At 48.3% G+C, this 27,872-nt stretch overlaps 1 protein-coding gene across 2 annotated transcripts in view; it reads left to right on the top strand.

The window, feature by feature from the left end:
• Positions 1 to 27,872, top strand: part of slc5a1 (solute carrier family 5 member 1) — a 102,949-nt gene that overhangs the window by 33,642 nt on the left and 41,435 nt on the right. For both annotated transcript variants that reach the window (XM_072587093.1, XM_072587092.1), the window contains exons 4-6: positions 2,186 to 2,245; positions 2,342 to 2,446; positions 12,939 to 13,044. In XM_072587093.1, the coding sequence (XP_072443194.1) occupies positions 2,186 to 2,245; positions 2,342 to 2,446; positions 12,939 to 13,044 (271 nt within the window). The remainder of the gene's footprint in view (positions 1 to 2,185; positions 2,246 to 2,341; positions 2,447 to 12,938; positions 13,045 to 27,872) is intronic.

Here is a 27,872-nt window from a genome sequence, read left to right as displayed (position 1 = left end):
GGCAGCATCTGAGGGACAGGACAGTCGATGTTTTGGGCATAAGGTCGTCATCGGAATCAAACATCAATTCTCCCGTCCCTCGGATGCTACCTGACTGGCTGCGCTTTTCCAGCGCCTCACTTATTTGCCTTGATCTCCAGCATCTGCTGGCCTCACTTTCTCTATAACCCTCCAAACCCTGTTCATGTACCCAGTCATTGGCTTTGCTCAGAGATAGCAAGATGGTGGAGGATTCAGTATTTTCTGATCTCTTTAATGATTCTTCTATGAAGCACTGATCGATGTTGGGAGCAATTGCGGTCATTGTGGCCCTGCTGATGGACATTTTCCAAATGGGAGCACAGCCAATTGGAGTGGGCAGGATATATGACATCCCACATTCCCCAGACCACTCCCAATCAATGTCAGCACTCATGCCTCTCAGCAAGATATCGATGAACAGGATGGTGGGGTAAAGTCAGAACCAAAACACTGAAGTGGATTTTCACACAATCCCCTGTGGATTGTAACAATCCTGATTGGCCAGCTCGGAGTTGTATGTGACCTTTAAACTCTCACATCTGAGCATTGGCACATCATAGAATCCCTACAGTGTGGAAACAGGCCCTTCAGCCCAACAAGTCCACATCGACCCTCCGAAGAGTAACCCACCCAGACCCATTCCCCTGCCCTATTATTCGACATTGACCACGGACTAACAGACCTAACCTACTGACTAACATCCCTGAACACTGTGATGCAGCAGCGCTAACCACTGAGCCATCATGCCGCCCCAAGTCTTAGATTTTTTTTTTTCTGTGGAGTGTGACCATCGCTGCTCAGGCCAACCGTTGGCCCTTGAACTGAGAGGCTTGCTGGGCGAAGACTCTAAACTAGAACTGGCAGATTCCCGTTCCTAACTGGACCTGAGTGAAACAAAGCTGCCACCACTGAGACTGGATTCCCATTCCCAGATTAATTCATGAAATTCCACAAACTGTCCTGGTGGGATTTGAACTTCCAGACCATTAGCCTGGGGCCTGTCAGTCTGCGTGCCCAATGACAGTACGACTGGGCCACCATCGGCCCAGTTCAGGTGGTGTCAGCCCACCCACTCCCCCCACCCAGCAGCACACACTTTCCTACCCCCCACCTTCCCTTCACTGCCTCACCATTTACCCTTTCCCTCCTGCTGACCAGAACAGGCAGGCCGCACCGAAAACAACAGGAACGGCTCCCAACAAAAGGCCTGAGACAGAGTTCTAGGTGACTAACAGTTTTACAGTCTGCAAATCAAACAACAAAGACTGATGGGATTGGCGACGGTCAGAGAGAAACAGCAGAAATTAGGAAGAATCCAGATCTCTGGGTGACAGGCACTAAAAACACGTTAGGGCTTACACATTAAATAAAAACACAATGAACAATTAAGCATCAGAGCAAACTACAGACTGAACTAGTTCCTACAAGTGTTTCTTTATTCGTTCATGGGATGAGGGTGGCACTGGTTAGGCCAATGTTTTTTTTGCCCAGAGTCACCCACAGCGCTGTGGGTCGGTAGGCGAGACTAGCTTCCTTCCTTAAAGAAGGTGAGTGAATCCAGAGGAGAAAGTGAGGACTGCAGATGCTGGAGATCAGAGCTGAAAAATGTGTTGCTGGAAAAGCGCAGCAGGTCAGGCAGCATCCAAGGAGCAGGAGAATCGACCTTTCGGGCATGAGCCCTTCTTCAGGAATCCAGTGAATCCAGAGGGACGCTTCCCATGACAGTTGACAATGGATCCATGGTCATCATTAGACTCTTAATTCCCCCATCTGCCGTTAGCTGGGTTAGCAGTGCAACAACAACACCACAAGCCCGTTGTCATCATGACTTCTCAACCAGATGAAACACGTTGTCCGAGTTTAGTTTGGAACTTGAGAAGGTGATATAGAACTGGCTGTGAGACTCGATCTGCTGGGTCCCATTATTTCTGCGAATTAAATTACATTCTCTGAATCCATAAACCTTTCCAAACGGTATATTTCCACCATTTTGTTAGAAGGAGTTGAAGCAGAAGCCACAACACCTTCAATGTTCAGTACAGAAGTAAAGCTGGATTAAACAGGGTACCTCATTTGTTTTTGAGCGCAGGGATTCCTGTATATCAATACAATCGTTATGTCCATTCGGCAGTACTGTAACCTTTCTTTGCTCCTCCTGTACCAGGCCCTGGTCATTGTCATTATTCTGGGATGGCTGTTTGTACCAATCTACATCAGAGCTGGGGTGAGTAGCTTCTCATTTGATCCTTTCCTGTGACGGTCTTGGGCTGTGGTATTTTCTCCTGTTTTTGCACGGCTCTGACTGTCTCCTCGCCTCAAGGTGGTGACCATGCCGGAGTACTTGAAGAAGCGATTTGGAGGGAATCGGATCCGGATTTACCTCTCTGTGCTCTCGCTTTGCCTCTACATATTCACCAAGATATCGGTGAGTTCCGAGCCCTGTCCTTGAACCATGCCACGGACATGTTAGAAAAAGAGCGCAAAGCGCCCGCTCTAGCTCAACAAGTTGGGAAGTTTGATGGTTAAACGGGGCATGAGCAAACCCTGGGATGCTGCATGGGAACAGGGGACGGGGCTGCACCCATTATCATTTTCATGTGACATAGGCCAAGCCATCCCTAATGGCCAAGAGGGTAGTAAAGAGTCAACCACATCACAGTAGACCTGGACTGCACTGTCCTCCCCTCAAGGACATGAGTGAACCAGATGGGTTTTTACACGGTCCCATTAGGTCAGCTTTTAACTCCGAATTCTTGTTTATCGGATTTAAATGTCTCCATTTGCCACAGTTAGAATCCAATCCAGGTTCCCACTGCAGGTCAGGACTCCACTGCTCCATCACTGCCTCCCCATTACTGCCAAACCACCTTCCCACTCTGTGATGTTCCACACACAGAGCAGGGCATCAATCAAAGAGGTAATATTGACAGGGAAAGATGCAGGATCCATCCCGTATCACAGCCTTGCGCATGACCGTGCACTGAACCTTCCAGCCCCCGCAGGAAATGTGTCAAGAGGAAGGATTTGCTTCCAATCATCCACCAATCAGGAATGGAGGGCATAGATTTAAAGTAATTAGCAAAAGTGGGATGAGGAAGAACTTTTTCACACAGTTAAGAGTCTGGAATGCTTTCCCTGAGGCAGGGAAAAGGCAGGAGAATGCCTTCAGGTGAGATGTTTATTCCAGTGTGGAAACAGGCCATTTGGCCCAACAAGTCCACACCAACTCTCTGAAGAGGAGTTAACTCAACCATTCCCCTACACTTACCCCTGACTAATGCACCTAACCTACACATCCCTGAACACTATGGTGAATTTAGCATGGCCAATTCACCCTAACCTACACATCCCTGAACACTATGGTGAATTTAGCATGGCCAATCCACCCTAACCTACACATCCCTGAACACTATGGTGAAGTTAGCATGGCCAATTCACCCTAACCTACACATCCCTGAACACTATGGTGAATTTAGCATGGCCAATTCACCTAAGCTGCACATCTTTGGACTGTGGGAGGAAACCCACACAGACACGGGGGGAATGTGCAAACTCCACACAGACAGTCGCCCGAGGCTGGAATCAAACCTGGGTCCCTGGCGCTGTGAGGCAGCAGTGCTAACCACTGAGTCACCATGCCACATTGGAACAGTTATGTGATTCTGCAACAGGGTCAAATGGAGAGTTACTGTGCAGATCCACTAAGGGGCAGATGTTTAATAATCATGTCGAATGTAAAATGGTGAGTGTAAGAGTTTAAAGCATCAAAGTGAGAATTTGGACTAAGTAGTGTTGAGGGTAAAATAACTCCCCAGAGGTCGGTATCTTGTCACCAAGTTCCTCTTTATTTACACAGGGAGAGCCCTTGACACTGATCCAGCTCCTTCAGAGCCAGCTCTCAGAGTGAACAGGATATCTGACCTGCCTGTACTTATCTGTCAGCCAGGGCTCCCTGATTAGACCAGATGAATAAACCCCAATCAGGGAACTCATGTTCTCTGTAGTGCACCTTGCTGACTGCGTTACAATCATGACACAGGGCATCACAACATCTTTTAGCTGAGGCTGTTCTCAGGAGGTGAAGCAGCTGGAGTAAGATCCACTATGGGGCCTGTGTGTATGGCCAGAGAATGGCATGAACTTGATAACCATGAGCCTGGGTGGCACGGTGGCTCAGTGGTTAGCACTGCTGCCTCCTAGCGCTAGGGACTTGGGTTCGATTCCAGCCTTGGGTGACTGTCTGAGTGGAGTTTGCACCTTCTCCCCGTGTCTGCGTGGGTGTGCTCTGGTTTCCTCCCACAAAGATGTGGGGAGCTAGCCATGGTAAGTTGCCCATCACGTGCAGGATAGATGAATTAGCCATAGGAAATGCAGGAATAGGGTGGGGAGTGTGTGGGTCTGTGTGGGGTGCTCTTCAGAGAGTCATGATGGGCTGAATGGCCTGCTTCCACACTGTAGGAATTCGATGATGGGTCAAACAGCTTACTTGTGGTATTAACGTGCGAGAATAAAACCCTGAAAGAATTCAGTGGTTTGTTTTGTAACCAGAAAGCTCAAATTCCTTGAACGTTCCTCTGTATCTGTGCCACCTTCTCCATCCCCAGACTAAGGTCTTCCAATTCTGGCCTCCTGCTGTGCTCCACGTTCACTTGACCCACCATTGATGGCCACCCCTTCAGCCACCAAGGAGCGCCATTAGCTAACTAAAGCTTCTCACCTCTCCCTCTCTCTTCTCCCTTAAAATCTGCTTAAGATCCGAACCTTTTGTTCCCACTGTTCTAACATCTCCGTCTTGGTGAAGTATTTTGTCATCTTCCTTTCACTCTGTGAGAGCTGCGTTATTGTTGTTATTGTAAATGACGACACAGCATGTTTCACAGATCCTTCTCCGTTGCTAACTCTTTGTCAGACTTCAGATCACTCAGACTCGTGAGAGCTCAGCTCCTTTAGCAGTGTATGTTTGAGCTGTGCTGAAAATGTGTTGCTGGAAAAGCGCAGCAGGTTAGGCAGCATCCAAGGAACAGGAGAATCGACGGTTCGGGCATGAGCCCTTCTTCAGGAATGAGGAAAGTGTGTCCAGCGGGCTAAGATAAAAGGTAGGGAGGAGGGACTTGGGGGAGGGTGTTGGAAATGCGATAGGTGGAAGGAGGTCAAGGTGAGGGTGATAGGCCGGAGTGGGGTGGGGGCGGAGAGGTCAGGAAGAAGATTGCAGGTTAGGAAGGAGGTGCTGAGTTCGAGGGATTTGACTGAGACAAGATGGGGGGAGGGGAAATGAGGAAACTGGAGAAATCTGAGTTCATCCCTTGATTCCTCATTTCTCCTCCCCTCACCTTGTCTCAGTCCCAACCCTCGAACTCAGCACCGCCTTCCTAACCTGCAATCTTCTTCCCGACCTCTCCGCCCCCACCCCCACTCCGGCCTATCACCCTCACCTTGACCTCCTTCCACCTATCGCATTCCCAACGCCCCTCCCCCAAGTCCCTCCTCCCTACCTTTTATCTTAGCCTGCTGGACACACTCTCCTCAATCCTGAAGAAGGGCTCATGCCCGAAACGTCGACTCTCCTGCTCCTTGGATGCTGCCTGACCTGCTGCGCTTTTCCAGCAACACATTTTTCAGCTCTGATCTCCAGCATCTGCAGTCCTCACTTTCTCCTTGTTTGAACTGTCACAATGGCTGGAGTGATCAGCAAACAGTGCGAAGGTCCATTTGTGTCACTGCTGCACACACTCAACTTTATGGCTCCTAAATTTGCTGACATGTATAATAAGGTTTAAATCTTTGAGAAGGGTTTTGGTATATAAATCAATTGTTAACGAACTTTCACAAGCAAGGGTGCAGAGGTCACACAATCCTATTCGGAATGATGCCTTGCTGTTAAAATATTAATAATCATAATTACATTCGGTGTGACTGTAGTGAACCATAAATGGACCATACATCAACTAAGAACAGTGCAAGCGGTTGAGACTCATCACATCCAATCTGCATTCGTTTTGCTCCTGGTTAACCACTGGGCTGAACTCATAGAATCCTGACAGTGTGGAACCAGGCGATTTGGCCCATCGCGTCCACGCTGACCCACTGAAGAGCACCCCTCCCAGGCCCACCTCTGTCACCCTGCATTCCCTGCGGCCAACCCTCCTTTGGACTGAGGGAGGAAACCGGCGGATATATGCACGCACAATCTGGTATTAACTCGCTGGACTAAAACGTCAAAGGAGCTGTACTGTTTATTTTAAAATCAGAAAGCTCAAATTCCTTGAACATCCCTCTGTATTTGTGTGACCTTCTCCAGCCCTATAAACCCCCACCCTAAGATATCGTTACTCTTCCAATTCTGACTTGCTGCCGTGCTCCAAGTACCTTTGACCAGTCATTCAAGTCATTGAGTCTGCTTATGACCGAGATAAACAGATTCTTGAGTATCAAGGGTTACAGGGGGAAAATGGAGTTGAGGAACCTATCAGCTCTGATTGAATGGTGGAGCAGACTCAATGGGCTGAATGGCCTAATTTCTGCTCTTGTGTCTATGGTCTTAATGGGCAAGCTCCACACAGGCAGTTACCCAAGGGTGGGATCGAACCTGGGTCCCTGGTGTTGTGAGGCAGCTGTGCTAACCACTGAGCCACCTCTCAATTATCTCCAGGAGATGTACGCGCTTGTTTAGGCCACACCCAGAGTACTGTGCACAGATTTGGTCTCCTTATCTCAGGAAAGATTGTCCCAGAGGGAGAGTTCCTGGGGTGCTGGGACTGTCCTATGAAGAGAGATTCAGGCCTGTATCCTGTAGACATTTGAAGAATGGGTGGCTCAGTGGTTAGCACTGCTGCCTCACAGTGCTGGGAACCTGGGTTTGATCCCAGCCTTGGGGTGATTGTCCTGTGTGAAGTTTGTATGTTCTCCCCTGTGTCTGGTATGGGTTTCCTCCCACAATCCAAAGATGTGCAGGTCAGGTGAATTGGCTGTGCTATATTGTTCAGGGATGTGTAATTTAGGTGCATTAATTAGAGGTAAATGTAGGGGAATGGGTCAGGGTGGACTTGTTGGGCCAAAGGGCCTGTTTCCACAAGGTAGGGATTCTATGAGTAGCAGAGATGCGTTTAAGATATTTCCCCTGAGTGGAGAACCTAGAACCATTTAAGAATGAAGGGGCTGTGGACATGAGGAGAATTTGTTTTAAATCAGAAGGTGATGAACATTTGGCATTTTCTACCACAGGGAGATGTGGAGGCTCAGTCTTTGACGAAGTTTCAGACAGGCTGATAGATTTCTGATGACCAGTGCGTAAAGGGTTATGGGTAAAAGTGTTCGATCAGCAATAGCCATATTGAATGGTGGACCAGGCTTGATGGCCCACTCCTGTTTGTACGTTTCCCTAAATAAAGGGTTTGGAGGGATATGGGCCGGGTGCTGGTAGATAGGACTAGGTTGGGTTGGGATATCTGGTCGGCATGGACGGGTTGGACTGAAGGGTCTGTTTCCATGCTGTACATCTCTATGACTCTGTGTGGGTGCCAAAACATGGTCTGCATTTTTAAGAAGCATATACCAGCACCAAGTTCTCCCAGATTGTTTTTAGTACATTGAGGAAAACAGCAGCAATCTGAGGGAGGCCAATCAGGGAGGCCATTGGCCTATTCATCTCTATCCTTGTTATCTCTTTTCCCAATGTCTCTCTAAGACCTTTCTTTGCTGGTCATTCATGGGATGTGGGCATGAGTTGGGCCAACATTCATTGTCCATCTTTAATCAGAGTGGTTCGAGTCATTGAGACATACAGCATGGAAACAGACCCTCCAGTCCAACCCGACCAGATACCCTAAATTAACCTAGTCCCATTTGCCAGCATTTGGCCCATATCCCTCCAAACCCTTCCTATTCATATACCCATCCAAATGCCGTTTAAATGCTGTAATTGTACCAGCCTCCACCACTTCCTCTGGCAGCTCAATCCATACACGTACCACCCTCTGTGTGAAAATGTTGCCCCTTATGTCCCTTTTATATCTTTCCCCTCTCACCCTCAACCTATGCCCTCCAGTTTTGGACTCCCCCACCCCAAAGAGAGGACCTTGTCTGTTTATCTTATCCATGCCCTTCATAGTTTGATAAAGCTCCATGAGGTTACCCCTCAGCCTCCAGCACTCCAGGCTGCCCTGAGGAAGACGGTGAGCTGCCTTCCTGAATCACTATAGTCCTTGGGGTGGAGAGAGACTCGTGGTGATGTAAGGGAGAAAGTTCCAGAACTTTGATGGTAAGGAACAAACGACGGGGTCCGACTTGGAGGGGAACGTGCCATTGATGATGTTCCCATCCATTTGCAGTCCTTGTCCATGTCAGTGATTGAGGTCATGGGTTTAAAATGTGCCATAGAGAGAGCCTCGGCGTGTTACTGCTTCAGTGTTACAGCTTCAAACCATTTCCCCATCCCTCCACACCCACCAGCGCTGCGTATCAATCACAAACGTATTATCTTATCACTTTTATTTATTCATAGACAGGATGTAAGTGTTGCTTGCAAGACCAGAATATATTGTCAATACTTATTTGCCCTTGAGAGGGCAGTGATGAAATAACATGAGTAGCATCCCTGCAGTGTGGAAACAGGCCATTCAGCCCAACAAGTCCACACCGACCCACTGGAGAGTAACCCACCCAGATCTATTCCACTACCCTATATTTACCCCTGCCTAATGCACCGAGCCAACACATCCCTGAACACTAGGGGCAATTTACCTGCATATCTTTGGACGGTGGGAGGAAACCAGAGCAAACTAGCACAGACACGAGGAGAATGTGCAAACTCTATGCAGATAGTCGCCCAAGGCTGGGTTCAAACTCAGGGTCCCTGGCGCGGTGAGGCAGCAGTGCTAACCATTGAGCCACTGTGCCGACTTTTAATGTATTTGTAATCCATGGTGTCAGGTTGAAGCTCAGGCTTGCTGCCGGAGTTTTGATACAAGGATGGCAGATTCCCTTACCTAGGGTGGCACGGTGGCACAGTGGTTAGCACTGCTGCCTCACAGCACCAGGGGCCCGGGTTCAATTCCCGACTCAGGCGACTGACTGTGTGGAGTTTGCACACTCTCCCCGTGTCTGCGTGGGTTTTCTCCGGGTGCTGCGGTTTCCTCCCACAGTCCAAAGATGTGCAGGTCAGGTGAATTGGCCATGCTAAATTGCCCATAGTGTTAGGTAAGGGGTAAATGTAGGGGAATGGGTCTGGGTGGGTTGCGCTTCGGCGGGTCGGTGTGGACTTGTTGGGCCGAAGGGCCTGTTTCCACACTGTAAGTAATCTGATGAACATGAGTGAATCAGATGAGGTTTTTTTTATAGTAATCTGACAGTTTCATGATTTCCAAAACTAAACTTAGATCTTTATTTCAGAGTTAGTTAATTAAGTGTTTTCAAAAAAGATGTTCTAATTGATGTCGTGAGATTTGAACTGACATTTCCAAATCATGAAAGTGGTTTCTGAATTACTCACAGCCCCCATCTCATAATACAGATTTAACTATAGCTCTTTCTGAATTAATCCTACAGTGGCTGCTATCCCATCATAAAGTCACTCCTTATTTATACTTGGAGAGTCCTTGACACTGATCCAGCTCCCTCAGAGTGAACAGAATCTCTGACACTCCATTTTTTTCTTCTTTCTTTTTCTTTTTTTAACCCCCCCCCCACTATCTGCCTAACTGCGGTAGTGCTTCTATTTTCCCCAGCACCCATGTTGTGTGTGTGCAGGTGAGAGACACAGTGAGAGACACAAGGTGCACAAATCTTTATTCAAATTTCCGCCACCAGGAAGAAAGGAAACACCCGAGTGTTCAGTGACAAGCACTGCCCTTCACATCAAAGGGCGATGCTGTGTGACCAACCAGCGAAGGGAAGGGCAGGGGTTAAAGACACTCCTATTTGTGTCTGTCAGCCAGAGCTCCCGGATTGGACCAGATTAACAGCTCCAATTGGGGAACTCCTACTCTATGAGGGTCCACCTGACTGACCTCACTACAATCTGTACATCCCTCCCCCTCTCAGTCTGAGGACACGGGCCAGTTCCTCTTTAAGCAGCTCCTCCTGGATTGCTTTAGCACCGGGTCAGGTTCCTCAGACTCTCTGCCTCAGATACGGGCATCGTGTAATGCACAGGAGCTCACCCCTTGCACTCAGAGCGTCTTGGATGAAATGCATTGTCCACCTCAGGCAGCAAAGGCATTGAGACAGCAACGTTCATGTCCATTTCAGACGCTGAGGTATCGTCAAGGCTGGACGGAGAGGGAGAACCCACAGGTTGTGGAACAGCCAGAAATGGTGTCGAGGAATCCGGGCACATTTTGCTCCCACACAGTTTGCAGCTGTCATATGGTCCACGTGCTTGTTCAGGACCATCGCACCTTTGTAGGTCACAGGAGCTGACCTTGCATTGACCATGCCTCTTATCCATGCAGAGATACTCCATTGGGTCCTACACCGACCCTCGCACCATCGCCCCCCCCCCCCCCCCCCCCCCGAAGTTATACATCTCTCTTGCTTGGCGGAGTCTTTTGTCCGGCATTCCTGATGCCGTTTCACCCTCCCCCAGCCAGGTCCAGGAGGATCAGATTTAACTTGGTGCAGAGTATTCTCCCCATGACCAACTCTGCTGGAGCTATCCCTGTAGCTGCATGAGCCTGAGTCCTCAAATCAAATAGGAACCAGGACAGTTTGGAGGCTGTTTCTTTAAACCTGCCTTTAATGTTTGGAATGTTTTTTTCCACCAGAGCATTGGGTAAGGGATGGTCTAGAGTTGTCTTTATATATCAGATACCATTTGACTTTAGGAAATTCTCAAATTGCCTGCTGGCAAACATTAGCCCACCATCTGTGACTAACACTTCTGGGAGACCGTGTACTGCAAAAGATGCGCACAGTATTTCTGTTGTCATCTCCATGTTTGATGAATGAATCCTATGCACGGCCAACCACTTTGAGTGGGTGTTCACCATGACTAAGGACATTGAGCCAATGAAAGGTCGATGTGTAACTCAGTCCAGGTTTGGGGGAGCGGCTGGCGGTAATTTTTGTTCTGGTTGGCACTCTGGGCACTCCCCCACCAGCACGCCCATGTCTGCATCCGCACCTGGCCAACATCTTCGTTTTGGAAAGCCCGAGGTGACCCGGCTGGCTGTGACCTTTGCTTGGGACAATCGTTCTTCCTCCCCAAAATAATACACCCATCCTGTACTGTGAGCTGGTCTCAACGAGTCAGAAAAGGTTTCTATTCGGGTTGCGGTCCCCCTTTGGTATCCCCCATCACCACCAGCTGTTTCAGTTTGGTCAGGACCAGTTCTTTCTGCAGCCCACAACCTGATATTGTCAGCTATGGCTGAAGTGTGTTCAGAAAATGTAGAACCATGACAGACTCTTCCAGTGGGTGGTGTACCTGTCAGCAGGTGACAACTCAATGCGTCCACATTTGTTACTTGACCTCTTGGATGGTGTTCCAATTTGTAATTAAACACCCTAAGAATTATAACCCACCATTGAGTTCAGCCTGAAGCTAAATACAGCACTGCCTTGTCCTATTTGAGTAGGCCTAACTGAGGTTTGTGCTTTGCTATTATAACAAATTTACCCCATAAAGGTATTGGTGAAACATCCTGACTCCAAATATGACCGCCAAACCTCCCTTGTCAATCGGGGCCTATTTACACTCTGCATCAGCCAAAGTCCTGGGTGTATATGCTACTGGGCATTCCTCTCTATTGGGCTACCTACTACCCCAATGCCATACAGGGAGGCAACGCATGTCAATACCAGATCTTACTTGGAATCATAGAGTGCCAACACCTGGGGGGATGATAAGCTGTTTCTTCACTTCCCTGAAAGACAAGGCCTGGCTACACAACCGTTTCCAAGGCTGCCCTTGTTTTTTTCAGAGTTGATGCAAAGGTGCCAGGATGGAGGCCGGGTTATGTATGAACTTTCCGTAATAGTTCCCAAGGAACGGCCTAGGTTTTGGTCCAGATGTGGGAGCTGGGGCACCTTTAATCACCCTCATTGTATCTTCCAACAGGTGTAACCCAGTCTTGTTGACTTTGTAGCCCAATAGGGAGGGGTTTGGAATATACATTTTCTGCTTCTAAGGTGCAATGTGAGACCCATCTAAAGATTGTGGCCAACTTCTCTGAATGCTCCTTATTGATCTTGCCTGTGACGAGCACACCGTCTCGATAAATAGTGGCCTGGGATAGACCTTGTAAAACGTTCTCCATCATCTGCTGAAGAACGGCACAGGCTGATGAGATCCCAAAAGCTCTCTCTCACATAATGATACAAACCCTTATGGGTATGAACTGCAGTAGACTTCATGGAATCCTCACCTAACCACATCTGCAGTTAACACATGGCTCATGTCCAGCTTGTGTGAAGGACAGTGACCCCCCCCCCCCCCTACCCCCACCCCACCACCCCACCCCACCCCTCAGGTTTGAGTACAGGGTGTTAGAGATTAGGCATTTATTCCAATCACCAATTCATCGCCACCAAGACATTTCAAGGATAATTAGGGGGTGGGCAATAAATGCTGACCCAGCCAGTGACACCCACACCTCATGAGTGAATGAAAAAAAATAGGCTTGCTCTGTGTCGCTGGGTCACACTCCGGAAGCTTCCACCCTAACAACATCGTGGGTTTACCTCCACTAACACGGACTCAGTCAGTCAGCTCACCACGACTTTCTCCAGGCCTGTGTCTGTGATCAGATCTCCAGTTGGTAACTGTCACATGTGCCAGCAGCTGGTTTTGGCGGGACTGACGGGGGGGGGGGGCAGAGAGGGCATTACACATGCGTCCACCCTCACACACATTTTGTGACAGCAAAAGGAGAAATGTCAGAATATTTACTGAGTATCCTTTCTTCATCTGTTTCTTGCAGGCGGACATGTTTTCAGGAGCCATATTTATTCGAGAGGCGCTGGGATTGAACTTGTATGTTGCCGTGGTGATCCTACTTTCCATCACTGCACTGTATACTGTGACGGGTAAGAGCATGCATCAGGAGAGATCGGCTCTTGACTTCTCCGCAGTCAGCGAGGGTGATTAAAGGTTAATCCACACCAGAGTCAGGAGGAATGGGGGTGGGGGAGGTGTGGCAGGGGTGGGGAGAAGTGGAGATGCTTGTTGGTCATGCTGATCTTGTAACCACTGGCAACTCGATGTGAAGATTAAGCAGATTGAAGGTGTCGGGGCTGCGGGAGGCGGACAGATGTAATCTTGCACATGGCGTGGCATGAGGCGTTCGGCGAGATGGAGCACATATTCATCAGAGAGGCGTTTACCCATTGAGGGGAGGTGGGCCAACATTTCTTACCCATCCCGAAAAGCCCTGGAGAAAGTCGTGGTGAGCTGACTGACTGAGTCCGTGTTAGTGTAAGTAAACCCACAATGCTGTTAGGGTGGAAGCTTCAGGAGTGTGACCCAGTGACAGGGAAGGAATAGTGACATATTTCCAGGTCAGGATGGTGAGTGGCTTATGGTGGAACAGGCAAATGGTGGCATTTCCTTGTGCGTCTTGCCCTCGGGCTTCGAGATGGTACTGGTTGTTTGCATATGTTATCATTGGCAGGTGTTACAGTTGGTACGTGTTATATTGGATAGTGTTCATTTAAGAGGTGGGTCAAATGACATTAGTGAGTCATTAGCCAGGTTCGTGGTCTTGTCCAGACTCTTACAGAGTACGCAGTTTCAGAATAAAACATTCCTGTTGAGTTCCAGCAAACAATGAGTTAGTCTGTTCTTTAATTCTGACTGGAGCCAAGTCATTGCGCAGTCCAGAATAGTTGTGCATTTGGAAGGTGCTAGCTAAAGAGAGTTGATGAATTTCTACAATGCCTCTTATTGATGGTGAACTCTTCTACTGCTCAGTGTTGGTGGTGGAGGGACTGGATGCCTGTAGATGTGGTGCCAATCAAGCAGGCTGCTCTGTCCTGGATGGTTTGGCGCTCCTTTGTCGGACGTTGGGGTAGGAGTACCCACCCCTCTCTTTCGTCAACTCAAGTGCCTCTGTCTCCATGGGGGTCAGGTTCAAATGAGCGGCTTGTCTCCTTCTATCTTCACACTTGGCTTATTATTGGGGTTCCCTTTACTCCACCAGCAGAAGGGGAAGGGAATGTGAGGAATCCCTTCCTGCTGACCCTAGCCCCTGGGATCAGTTTCCATGTACCGCTGTTCTCCCCAGCTCACCAGATGGCATGAGGAAGGTGGATATGGGGAAGCAGATACCTGTAACTGCAATGCAGCTAGAAACCCATGGTGAGGCGACAGTGTGTGCGTCGTTGACCATCTGATGCCTCCAAAATGTCCATGGACCGCACATCAGACTGACTGCTCGGGGACTGAGGAGATTATTCATTTCTCTCTCTCTCTAATGAGAGAGCAGCCCCTACGGTCTGGTAAGACGATGGTGACTTGGGTGGTACGGTGGTTAGCACTGCTGCCTCACAACGCCAGGGTCCCAGGTTCGATTCCAGCCTCGGGCGACTGTCTGAGTGGGGTTTGCATGTTCTCCCCGTGTCTGTGTAGGTTTGCTCCGGTTTCCTCCCACAGTCCAAAGATGTGCAGGTCAGGTGAATTGGCCATGCTAAATTGCCCAGAGTGGTAGGTGCATCAGTCAGGGGTAAGTGTAAGGGAATGGGTCTGGGGGCTGCTCTGAGGAGAGTCGGTTGTGGACTTGTTGGGCTGAAGGGCCTGTTTCCACACTGCAGAGAATATAGCCTAATATGTGTATGCATGTATCTGTGAGTATGTGCAAAACTGTGGGTGTGTGCGTGATTCTATCTAAGGGTGTGTGGTATCTGTGACAGCGGTTTTCAATGGTTCTGTGTATCTACGTGCATTCTGTATGGGAAGCAGTTTTAGTTTCATCACAATTAAGTTCCAAAGGGTGAATTCCACACATTTGTTGCAATATTAACTCCCCTCTGCAACAGAGAGGAATGTTGGCACTGTTGCTGGAGCCCAGTGTGTGTGAAATGGCAGGGAGTTATTCGGTTACTCATGGAAACAGTAAACGTGGGCTAACTAAACCAGGAAACAACGCGAAGTGAAAAAATGATGTGAATACTATCAAGCTCCAGACAATTCCACCCTGTTCCCCGTTGAGTGTAAATGTCAGAGCTTCAGGCTAATGCTGCACTGAGCTGTCATGACTCAGTGTCAGCAGGGCAACCTCGTTCCAAATTCCATTCCTCCCACCCTATAGTAGATTGACTGGTATTAACAACAACAATAACACTTAATAACACTTTTACTCCAGCATTTCACAAGAATGTCATCAGGCAGAATAACGAGATACTGAGGGAGATACTTGGACAGGTGATCAAAGACATCGGTCATTGGGGCAGATCGGAAGGGAATCTTGAAAGCGTTAGAGCCTGTTTACAGAGGGAATTCCAGAGCTTGGGAGCTGGATGGTGAAGGACTGGTTCAGTAAAGACTTACAAAGATGTTGCCCAGTTTGGAGGGTTTGAGCTATAGGGAGAGGCTGAACAGGCTGGGGCTGTTTTCCCCGGAGTGTTGGAGGCTGAGGGGTGACCTCATAGAGGTTTATAAAATCATGAGGGGCATGGATAGGGTAAATAGACAAAGTCTTTTCCCAGGGGTGGGGAAGTTCAGAACTAGAGGGCATAGGTTGAGGGTGGTGTGTGTATGGAATGAGCTGCCAGAGGAAGTGGTGGAGGCTGATACAATTGCAGCATTTAAAAGGCATCTGGATGGAGATATGAATAGGAAGGGTTTGGAGGGATATGGGCCAAATGCTGGCAAATGGGACTAGATTAGGTTAGGATATCAAGTCAGCATGGATGAGTTGAACTGAAGGGTTTGTTTCCGTGCTGTACGTCTCTATGATTCTATGACTGGCAGCCAATGTATTGAGGGGAAGGAAGTCAGACTATAGGTGATACAATATACATTAGCACCATCAGTTAGGACCAGGGCTGGGAAATCAGGCTCGGTTCCTCCTTCAGTTTGTAACTCGGTCCACCCTCTTTGAAAGCACTCATGCATAAATAGGCAAAGACATGAACTAAATCTCACCCTCATTTTATACTCTGACCTGCTGGATACGCCCCCTGTTTTTGTTCACATTCAATGAATAACATTGGTGGTGTGACGCGAGTCCACGTTGCAGCCAGTGAGTGCTCCAATAACTAGGGAAGGTGTCGTGGTATGGTGAATAAGGTACCTGCCTCTGGGACTGTGATCTGGATTCAAGTCTCACACCATAGCAGAGAGATCTACACCACAGGATAAAGGCCCTGTGGCCCATCGTATCTGTACTGGTCAAAAACAACTGCCTAACTGTTCCAATCCCATTTTCCAGCACTTGGCTCGTTGTCTTCTATGCCTTGGCATTGCAAATGTATACCTAGATACTTCTAAAAGGTCATGAGGGTTTCTGCCTCCAACACCCTAATAGGAGTGGCTTCCACACTCCCACCATTCTCTGGGGAGAAAAGAACTTCCTCACATCTCCTCAACCTCTTGACCCTTACTTTAAATCCATACCTCCGGTCAATAATCCCTCCATCAAGAGGTTCCCGCCCGTCTCTCCTGCCTTTATCCCTTACAGTTTTACACATCTCAATCACATCCCCTCGCAATCTCCTCTGCTCTGAGGAAAACAGAGCAATCGCCTTTCATCAGGCAGAAGAAGGTGGGGGTACTTGCAGCACAGGTTGGTACCTGGGATTTCGATGTTGTGGCCATTTCGGGGACATGGATAGAGCAGGGACAGGAATGGTTGCTGCAGATTCCGGGATTTAGATCTTTCAGTAAGAACAGAGAAGATGGTAAAAGAGGGGGAGGTGTGGCATTATTAGAGGAGAACAGTATTACGGTGGCAGAAAGGTTGTTTGAGGATTTGTCTACTGAGGTAGTTTGGGCTGAGGTTAGCAACAGGAAAGGAGAGGTCACCCTGTTGGGAGTTTTCGATAGGCCTCCAAATAGTTCCAGAGATGTAGAGGAAAGGATAGCAAAGATGATTCTGGATACAAGTGAGAGAGACAGGGTAGCTGTTATGGGAGGCTTTAACTTTCCAAATATTGACTGGGAATACGATAGTTTGAGTAGTTCAGAAGGGTAAATTTTTTGTCAATATGTGCAGGATGGTTTCCTGACACAGTATGTAGACAGGCGAACAAGGGACGATGCCACATTAGATTTGGAACTGAGGAAGAACCAGGCCAGGTGTTCGATTGGGAGGCAGGTGAGCACTTTGGTGATAGTGACCTCAATTTGGTTGTGTTTACTTTCGCAATGGAAAGGGATAGGAATATACCGCAGGGCAAGAGCTATAGCTGGGGGAAAGGCAATTACGATGCGATTAGGCAAGATTTAGGATGCATAGGATGGGGAAGGAAACTGCAGGGGAAGGGCACAACTGAAATGTGGAGCTTGTTCAAGGAACAGCTACTGCGGGTCCTTGGTAAGTATGTACCTGTCAGACAGGGAGGAAGTTGTTGAGCGAGGGAACTGTGGTTTACCAAAGAAGTTGAATGTCTTGTCAAGAGGAAGAAGGAGGCTTCTGTTAGGATGAAATATGAAGGCTCAGTTAGAGTGCTTGAGAGATACAGGTTAGCCAGGAAGGACCTAAAGAGAGAGTTAAGGAGAGCCAGGAGGGGACATGAGAAAAAATTAGCAGATAGGATCAAGGAAAACCCTTTCTATAGGTATATCAGGAATAAAGGAGTGGCTCAAGAAAGATTAGGGCCAATCAAGGACAGTAGTGGGAAGCTGTGCATGGAGTCAGAGGAAATAGGGGGAGCGCTAAATATTTTTCATTCACACTGGAAAAAGACAATGTTGTCGAGGAGAATACTGAGATACAGGCTACTAGACTGGATGGGAATGAGGTTCATAAGGAGGAGGTGTTAGCAATTCTGGAAAGTGTGAAAATAGATAAGTCCCCTGGGCCGGATGGGATTTATCCTGGGATTCTCTGGGAAGCCAGGGAGGAGATTGCAGAGCTTTTGGCTTTAATCTTTGTGTCGTCATTGTCTACAGGAATAGCGGCAAAGACTGGGGGACAGCCAATGTTGTCCCCTTGTAATGAAACAATTACAACCCCGGTAATTATAGATCAGTGAGCCTTACTTTGGCTGTGTGTAAAGTGTTAGAAAAGGTTATAAGAGATAGGATTTATAATCATCTCCAGAAGAATAAGTTGATTATGGATTGTCAACACAGTTTTTGAAGGGTCGGTCATGCCTTATTGAGTTCTTTGAGATGGTAACCAAACAGGTAGATGAGGGTAAAGTGGTTGATGTAGTGTATATGGATTTCAGTAAGGTGTTTGATAAGGTTTCCCACGATAGGTTATTGCACAAAATATGGAGGCATGGGATTGAGGGTGATTTTGTGCTTTGGATCAGAAATTGGCTAGTTGTAAGAAGACAGAGGGTGGTGGTTGATGTTCACCCTGGAGTTCAGTTACTAGTGGTGTACCACAAGGGGCCACATCTGTTTGTCATTTTTATAACTGACCTGGATGAGGGTGTAGAGGATGGGTTAGTAAATTTGCGGATGACACGAAGGTTAGTGGAGTTGTGGATAGTACTGAAGGATGTTGCAGGTTACAGAAGGACTTTGAAAAGCTGCAGAGCTGGGCTGAGAGGTGGCAAATGGAGTTTAATGTGGAAAAGTGTGAGGTGGTTCACTTTGGAAGGAGCAACAGGAATAAAGAGTACTGGGCAAATGGTACATTCTTGGTAGCGTAGATGAGCAGAGAGATCTCAGTGTCCACGTTCATAGATCCCTGAAAGTTACCATCCAGGTTGATAGGGTTGTTAAGAAGGTATACAAGTGTGTTAGCCTTTATTGGTAGAGGGATTGAGTTTCGGAACCATAAGGTCATGTTGCAGCTGTACAAAACTCTGGTGTGGCCACACTTGGAGTATTGCGCACAGTTCTGGTCACCGCATTATAAGAAGGATGTGGAAACTTTGGAAAGGGTGCAGAGGAGATTTACCAGGATGTTGCCTGGTATGGAGGGAAGGTCTTATGAGGAAAGGCTGAGGGACTTGAGGCAGTTTTCATTGGAGAGAAGGAGATTGAGAGGTGACTTAATTGAGACATATAAGATAATCAGAGTGTTAGATAGGGTGGACAGGGAGAGCCTTTTTCCTCAAATGGTGATGGCTAGCACAAGGGGACATAGCTTTAAATTGAGGGGATAGAGGACAGATGTCAGAGGTAGGTTCTTTATTCAGAGAGTAGTAAGGGCATTTAAATAGTCATTGGATAAACATATGGATGAGAATGGAGTAGTGTAAGTTAGATGGACATCAGATTGGTTCCACAGGTCAGCACAACATCGAGGGTTGAAGGGCCTGGACTGCGCTGGAATGTTCTACGTTCTATAACTGAAACTCTCCAGCCCAGGCCACACCCTGGTAAATCTCCCTTTGCACCCTCTGCAGTGCTATCGCATCCCTCACATAATGTGGATTCCAGAACATCACACAATACTCTGGCTATGGCCTAACGACTGTTTCATACTGTCCTAGCATAACCACACTGCTCTTAAACCATGGGTGATGTGGTGGCTCAGTGGTTAGCACTGCTGCCTCACAGCGCCAGGGGCCTGGGTTCGATTCCAGCTTTGGGCAACTGTCTGTGTGGAGTTTGCACATTTGCCCCGGGTCTGTGTGGGGTTTCTCCTGGTGCTCTGGTTTCCTCCCACAGTCCAAAAGTGTGCAGGATTGGTGATGGGGAAATTGCCCATAGTGTTCAGGGGTAGACAGACTAGGTGGATTATCCACAGGAAATGCAGGGTACCTTAGGTAAGGGGATGGGTCTGGGGGCAATGCTGTTTGAATGGTCTTTGGGGACTAAATGGGGTGAGTGTAGGATTCTATTAACTCTATGCCTCAACTAATAAAGGCAAGTATTCAATATGGCTTCTTAACCACTTTTTTCCTCTTGCCCTGATACCTTGAGGATTCAGTGGGGTATGCACACCAACATCCCTCTGATCCTCAGTACTTCCCGTTTATCATGTATTCCCTTGTTTGTCCTGCCTATGTGCATCACCTCACATCTATCTGGATTAAAAACTGAACATCTGGGCCCAGTCTTGAGGCCAGTGCCTTACCCCTTGGAGCTCTGATGTGTCAGGTCTTGATGTTCAAGGGGGAGTTGCATTCATCACGTGCCCAAACAGGTTTCGCATCAACCTGAAGACCCTTCTGGAATCCGCTGGTACAAGCTACAGAGCTTCGTTTTCAGCCCGAAGGGTGTGGGAGCTGGAGACAAACAGCTTGCCCCATGTTTAAAACCCCAGGTTGACTGTGAGGAACAGCCAGAGTGTACCTAACTCCCAGCCAACAGTGCTCAGGGTGAGTGACAGGTTAATTTGTCCTTGGTGTATTTGATCACAGCAGCCTTGTTGTTCTGTTGGGTTTGAACACAATGCCTGCATTCAAACCCAAGCAGCAATCGATCTCTCACACACTGGCTCCCTTGCTCAGCTTGTTAACCTATTAATGCAATGCTGTTGGATATGGGTCTGAAAGGGTTCATTCCTGACTGAGTGCAACAAGCTCGACTCAATATGCCGACACCGCAAGGACTTTGGGCAGAGTAAGGTAGATAGATCAACACCGACCTCCCAACAGTCTTTGTATTCATCTGGAACCTATTCTTATAACCTGTGGTTACTTGTCGAGACGCAATTCTCGGTAAAACACACGCACTTGGCCACGTAAACAATCCCCACGATTGAAAGATACAAAAGATATGATTGATTTGGAGACATTTTCGAACACTGTGGGAGTGCGGTTTCAATATGAGCACAGCGACACTCAAGAGATTTCACACCATCCAGGACAAACCAGCTCCTTGATTGACACCACATCCTCAAGCACCCACTCCCTCCCCCACCGATGCTCAGTAGCAGCAGTGTGGACTGTCTACAAGGCACACCGCAGAAATCTACTAAAGATCCTCAGACAGCACCTTCCAAACCCACGGCCGCTACCAGCTGGAAAGACAAGGGCCAGCAGATACAGGGGAATACCACCCCCTGCAAGTTCCCCTCCAAGCCACTCACCACCCTGACTTAGACATATTCTGCTATTTCTCCAGTAGAACAGTGTCCTGGAATTGAAAAATGTGTTGCTGGAAAAGCACAGCAGGTCAGGCAGCATCCAAGGAGCAGGAGGATCGACGTTGTGGGCATAAAGCCCGTCTTCAGGCGATCCTCCTGCTCCTTGGATGCTGCCGGACCTGCTGCGCTTTTCCAGCAACACATTTTTCAGCTCTGATCTCCAGCATCTGCAGTCCTCCCCTGTCCCCTGGTGTCCTGGAATTCCCTCCCTCGCAGCACTCGGACTGCGGTGGGTCAAGCAGGCAGCTTCTCAAGGGCAACAAGGGGGCGAGTAATAAATGCCGACCCAGCCACATCCCATAAAAAGCAAGTCTGACCCCGTTGTTTCTCTCCTGCTTCTTCCCTATTCTTTACAAGAGATACAGCTCCAGTTTGAGTGTGAGTCCCTGTGGCCCCTCACAGTACCTTGTTCTTTATGTACAACTTTCCACCATCACTCGTGGCGTTCCTTGTAGCTTTTGCTGAGCGTCCCCCACCCCCCCGCCAACCTCCTCTCCCTGCCTACAGATTCTAGAGTCTCCCAGGGTTTCTGTGATCTTCGAGTGTCAAACCACTGAGAGATCCAATAGCCCTTCACAGGATGAGATGGGGTGGGTTGGGGGGGATGGGGGAGTTGTTGAAAGTGAGGCACCTCCCTTTGAAGGGATGGCTGAGTCTTATCCGTTTCCTGAGAGATTCTCCCACTGTTGTTATTAACCACGAAGGTTTTCAGGGTCTTTATGAATTAAGCCTGAAGCTTTTAAAGGGACAACTCTCTGAGCAACCAGAGGCAAAAAACGATGCTCCCTCTTCTGAATGAAATGTCAATTGGTATTCAGTCACAGAAACCCGACCGTTAAACCCAGCTTATCCTCATGTTAAAACCGTAAGATGGAGGAACAGAAATAGGCCGTTCAGCCCATCAAGTCTGTGCTGCCATTCAGTGAGATCCAATGATTCCTTAGATCCCATAGGCTCTGACCTTTCGGATCAGCCTTCCATGTGGTACCTTGTCAAAGGCCTTACTGAATTCCATATAAACTACATCAACTGCACTGTCCTCATCAATATATCCAGTCACCTTTTCAAAAAACTCAACTAAGTCACGCAGGATCTCTCGCTAACAAATCTGTGCAAACTGTGAGAAACGAAGCTCACTCACTTCAATAATATCAGTCCGAGACAGGATTTGAACTAATCAGTATGTTTATTATATGCTTGCAAGCGTGGTGCCTGAAACAGAGTTTAGCAAGTACATATCTTATATAGGATTCACTACTCCCAGGCCGGTGCCCATTACTATTGTTTATCTCCTGCCTTGGGCATAACAAAGTACAAGGTTTACTTGGCCGTTTCACCACACCCTTCTGTGGTCCATTGTTAGGTATATCCTCCTTCACTGCCATCTATTTCCCCGACTTGTGACATTTCCTCCCTTTCCCCAACTATATTGATCGTTATGACCTTTACATTGGCGTTTGTTTTGTGTTTTTGCAGAAGTGGGAAACAGATGCTTATAACTCCTGCTTGTACAAGCATACCTGGCTTAACCTACATCCTCACAGCACCTTATCTATTTGTCTGTAACATCTACCATTGTTTGCAGGCACGTTGCATTCTTGTATGCACATTTTCGCTAATACAAAAGCAATTATATATTTCCTTCACATGGTTTTCATTCTTGTTGACTCAGCTCTTGGTTGACACAATTACACACTGGTGTGAGTGCATAAACCTTGCATAAGTAATTATGATTGCAGAAGTAACACGACTTTTCCTATATCTCACATAACTTCTCCTCATCAATCAATGCCTTGATTGATCCTGTCCTCAGAAGTTTTATCCAATAATTTTCCGACCATGATGTCAAACTAGCTGCTCTGTAATGACATGGCCTATCCCTGCTGCCCTTCTTGAATAAAAGAACCACATTCGCTATCCTCCAGTCACCTGACACTTCGCTTGTGGCTGACAAAGTATTAAATATATCCACCAGGGTCCCCATAATCTCCTCCCTTGCCTCCGATAGCAGCCTGGGATACATCTCATCAGGCCCTGGGGATTTGTCCCTGTTAAAACATCTAACACCACCTCCTTATTAATCTTTACATATTCCAGAACCTCACCAGCCCCATTGAAACCCCCAGCTACAATGTCTTTCTCCTCTGTGAATACCAATGGGAAATATTCATTGAAGACCTCACCCAAACTCAATGCTTGGATTTCCCCTAATACCTCCCACCCTTTCCCTACTAATCCTCTTATTCTTAGGATAATTATAAAAAGCCCTGGTGTTTTTCACAATCCCATCTGCCAAATATATTTCATGGCCTTTCTTTGCCCTTCTAACTTCCTCTTTAAGCAAACGCTTCAACTCTCTATAGTTTTGAAGGGCCAGTCCTGTTTCTTAATGCACTGTACCTGACATATGTTTCCATCTTTCTCTTTAAGAAATTTTCCATATCCTGTGATATCCACAGTCCCTAGACCGGCTGCCAAACACACTGAAATCTCACTATCCTGCTTTTAAAAGGCTCCCACCTGCCGATGTAGATTTACCTGCAAATAGCTGCTCCTAGTCTAGGCCAGATCCTGTGAAAAACTATTGAAATTGGCCTTCTGCCAATTTCGAAACTTAACTTCTGCACTGTCCTTATCCCTTTCCCAAGGTGGTTTTGAAAGTTATGGTCACCATTCCCAAAATGCACACCCAGTGAAACTTCGACCACGTGGTTGTCTTCATTTCCTTGCATTAGGACCAGCACTGCTCCATCTCTAACAGGGCTATCTACATACTGACACAAAACTCTTTAACAAATCCACACCGTCTAATCCTATGGCAATCCCAGCTAACTTTAGGAAAGTTGTAGTCCCCTACAACTATAACCCTCTTTCTCTCAGAACTTTCTATGATTAGTTTACAACCCTTTCCTCACACTGTTGGGAGGCCTGCAGGATAATCCTAGCAATGTACTTAACCCTCCTACAATTTCATTACTGCCATGATAGTTTCCTTTATCAAGAATGCAATGCCCCTACCTCTGTCGCTTCACTCCCTATCCAACTTAAAACTTGCATACCCTGGAATGTTGAGCTGTCAATTCTGTCCTTGCTTCAACCACGTCTCCATGACACGTGCTCTAAGTTCATCCACCGTTAGGTGAAGGGGTAAATGTAGGGGAATGGGTCTGTGTGGGTTACTCTTCAGAGGGTTGGTGTGGACTTGTTGGGCCGAAGGGCCTGTTTCCACACTGTAAATAATCTAATCTAACTAATCTGCTCTAAATTCATCCACCGACTCACTCAGGATTCTTGCATCAAAATTGGTACAGTTTAGCTTTCCCGACCTCCCATGAGCCTTATCCAGCCTGTGGCTTCACCACCTTCTGGAATGTCCTGGCCTTCCTTCTGCATCTGACTGGACCTTGCTCCCAGCTTTCCACCCACTCTGGGCCCCCCTGCCCAATCAATTGAAGACCTCCCTGACAATCTGAGCAAACCTCCCAGCAAGGTTATTGGACCACCAACCAGGTACAACCCATCCAGTTTGTACAGGCCCTTCCTATATAGTCGAGAGACTAACCCAATGACTCAGAAAGAAAGCCCGCCTTACTGCACCATCCCTTTTGCCATGCGTTCATAGCAACCGAAGAACATAAGGAGCAGGAGTCGGCTCTCTGACCCTGGGCTGGCACGGTGGCTCAGTGGTCAGCACTGTTGCCACCAAGCGCCACGGACCGGGGGTCAATTCCTGCCCTGTGTGACTGTCTGTGTGGAGTTTGCACATTCTCCCCGTGTCTGTGTGGGTTTCCTCCCACAATCCAAAGATGTGCGGGTCAGGTGAGTTGGCCGTGCTCAATTCCGCGTAGTGTTAGGTGCATTCGTCAGGGGGTAAGTGTAGGGGAGGGGTCTGAGTGGGTTGCTCTTCAGAGGATTGGTGTGGACTTATTGGGCTGAGGGGTCTGTTTCCATATTGTAGGAATCTAATCTAATCATTCAATAAGATCAAGCATTTTACCTGCACTCAGCTCAACTTACCTGCCTGCTCACCACAATCTTTAATTCCTTCACTGATTAAAACCTATCTATCTTTACCTTAAAAACACTCGTTTGACCTATCTTCCTATACTTGGTAACACTTGGCACTGCAAGTTACCTGGAGATTGCAGCCTGATTAGTCTTGTCTTGACACAATTACCAACTCTCGAAACTCCCACTGCCAAACTTTATTTCTGTTTGATCCAACCCAATGATTTCCGCTGTCGATTACTCCAAATGTTTTACTTTGGAAAGTTTAGTTCAATCTTCTCCCTTTGTTTTCTTCCCTGGAGAGATTTCCACTCACCAACTCAAAGTTTAACCCGAGGTCTTTGAAGCTGGGAGGGAAGACAGGACAGCCTCCACATCACTTTGAAGCTGTTCAGAGCAGCAAGCAATGGCAGGTCAAGGAACCAGGAAGACAAACAGGAACAGAGGAGGAGACAAGATGGGACTGCACAGGAAATCAATCACGGTTTCGAAACAGCCACACAGCTCCCCTCAAACCCTCCTCAGTCAGTTAGTCATTCAGAGCTGGCACCTTAGATCGTTTCCAAGCCAACGTCAGTCACAGTTAACAATATCCTATTGAGACCTTCGAATTAAATCAAACAATTAACTCAAGTCAACGTAATCAGAGTTAAATAGTAGCTTTGAGTTTAAAACTTTCTGCCTTATCAAACTTCAGTATAACCCGCTGAGCAAAGTGGTCCAATTCAGTACGCAATTTCCACCAAACCCAATTCTCTCATCTATTCCTCCAGACACCAACTCACTGATCCCTAGCCCGACCCTCACTCTCGCACTGACCCTACTCCTGACCCTCACTCGCGCGCTGAACCCAATCCCGGCCCTCACTCTCACACCGAACACAATCCCGACCCTCACTCTCTCCCTGACCCCAATCCCGACCCTCATTCTCTCCCTGACCCCAATCCCGACCCTCACTCTCTCACTGACCACAATCCTGACCCTCACCCTCTCACTGAACTGAATCAAAACCCTCACTCTCTCGCTGACCCCAATGCCGACCCTCACTCTCTCACTGACCCCAGTCCTGACCCTCACTCGCTCACACACCCCAATCCTGACCCCCACTCTCTTACTGACCCCAATCCTGACCCTCACTCTCTCACTGACCCGAATCCTGAACCTCACTCTCTCACTGAACCCAATCTCGACTCTCACTCTCTCACTGAACCCAATCTCGACTCTCACTCTCTCCCTGACCCCAATCCTGACCCTCACTCTCTCACTGACCCGAATCCTGAACCTCACTCTCTCACTGACCCGAATCCCGACCCTCACTCTCTCACTGAACCCAATCTCGACTCTCACTCTCTCCCTGACCCCAATCCTGACCCTCACTCTCTCACTCACCCCAATCCTGACCCTAACTCTCTCACTGACCCCAATCCTGACCCCCACTCTCTCACTGACCCCAATCCCGACCCTCACTCTCTCACTGACCCCAATCCTGACCCTCACTCTCTCCCTGACCCCAATCCCGACCCTCACTCTCTCACTCACCCCAATCCTGACCCTCACTCTCTCACTCACCCCAATCCTGACCCTCACTCTCTCCCTGACCCCAATCCCGACCCTCACTCTCTCCCTGACCCCAATCCAGACCCTCACTTTCTCACTGATCCCAATCCCGACCCTCACTCTCTCACTGACCACAATCCCGACCCTCACTCTCTCACTCACCCCAATCCTGACCCTCACTCTCTCACTGACCCCAATCCCGACCCTCACTCTCTCACTCACCCCAATCCTGACCCTCACTCTCTCACTGATCCCAATCCCGACCCTCACTCTCTCACTGACCACAATCCCAACCCTCACTCTCTCACTCACCCCAATCCTGACCCTCACTCTCTCACTGATCCCAATCCTGACATTCACTCACTCACTGACCCCAAACCCGACCCTCACGCTCTCACGGACCCTAATACTGACCCTCACTCTCTCACTGACCCCAAACCTGACCCTCACTCTCTCACTGACCCCAATCCCGACCCTCACTCTCTCACTCACCCCAATCCTGACCCTCACTCTCTCACTGATCCCAATCCCGACCCTCACTCTCTCACTGACCCCAATCCCGACCCTCACTCTCTCACTCACCCCAAACCTGACCCTCACTCTCTCACTGACCCCAATCCCGACCCTCACTCTCTCACTCACCCCAATCCTGACCCTAACTCTCTCACTGACCCCAATCCGACCCTCACTCTCTCACTGACCCCAATCCTGACCCTCACTCTCTCACTGATCCCAATCCCGACCCTCACTCTCTCACTGACCACAATCCCGACCCTCACTCTCTCACTCACCCCAATCCTGACCCTCACTCTCTCACTGATCCCAATCCTGACATTCACTCACTCACTGACCCCAAACCCGACCCTCACGCTCTCATGGACCCTAATACTGACCCTCACTCTCTCACTGACCCCAAACCTGACCCTCACTCTCTCACTGACCCCAATCCCGACCCTTACTCTCTCACTGACCCCAATCCCGACCCTCACTCTCTCACTGACCCCAATCCCGACCCTTACTCTCTCACTGACCCCAATCCCGACCCTCACTCTCTCACTGACCCCAATCCCGACCCTTACTCTCTCACTGACCCCAATCCCGACCCTTACTCTCTCACTGACCCCAATCCCGACCCTT

Source organism: Chiloscyllium punctatum, chromosome 17 (genome assembly GCF_047496795.1).
Source record: "Chiloscyllium punctatum isolate Juve2018m chromosome 17, sChiPun1.3, whole genome shotgun sequence".
Lineage (NCBI taxonomy): Eukaryota > Metazoa > Chordata > Chondrichthyes > Orectolobiformes > Hemiscylliidae > Chiloscyllium > Chiloscyllium punctatum.
The sequence above is the reverse complement of the archived record's forward strand: the minus strand, read 5'-3'. Positions and strand labels throughout refer to the sequence as shown.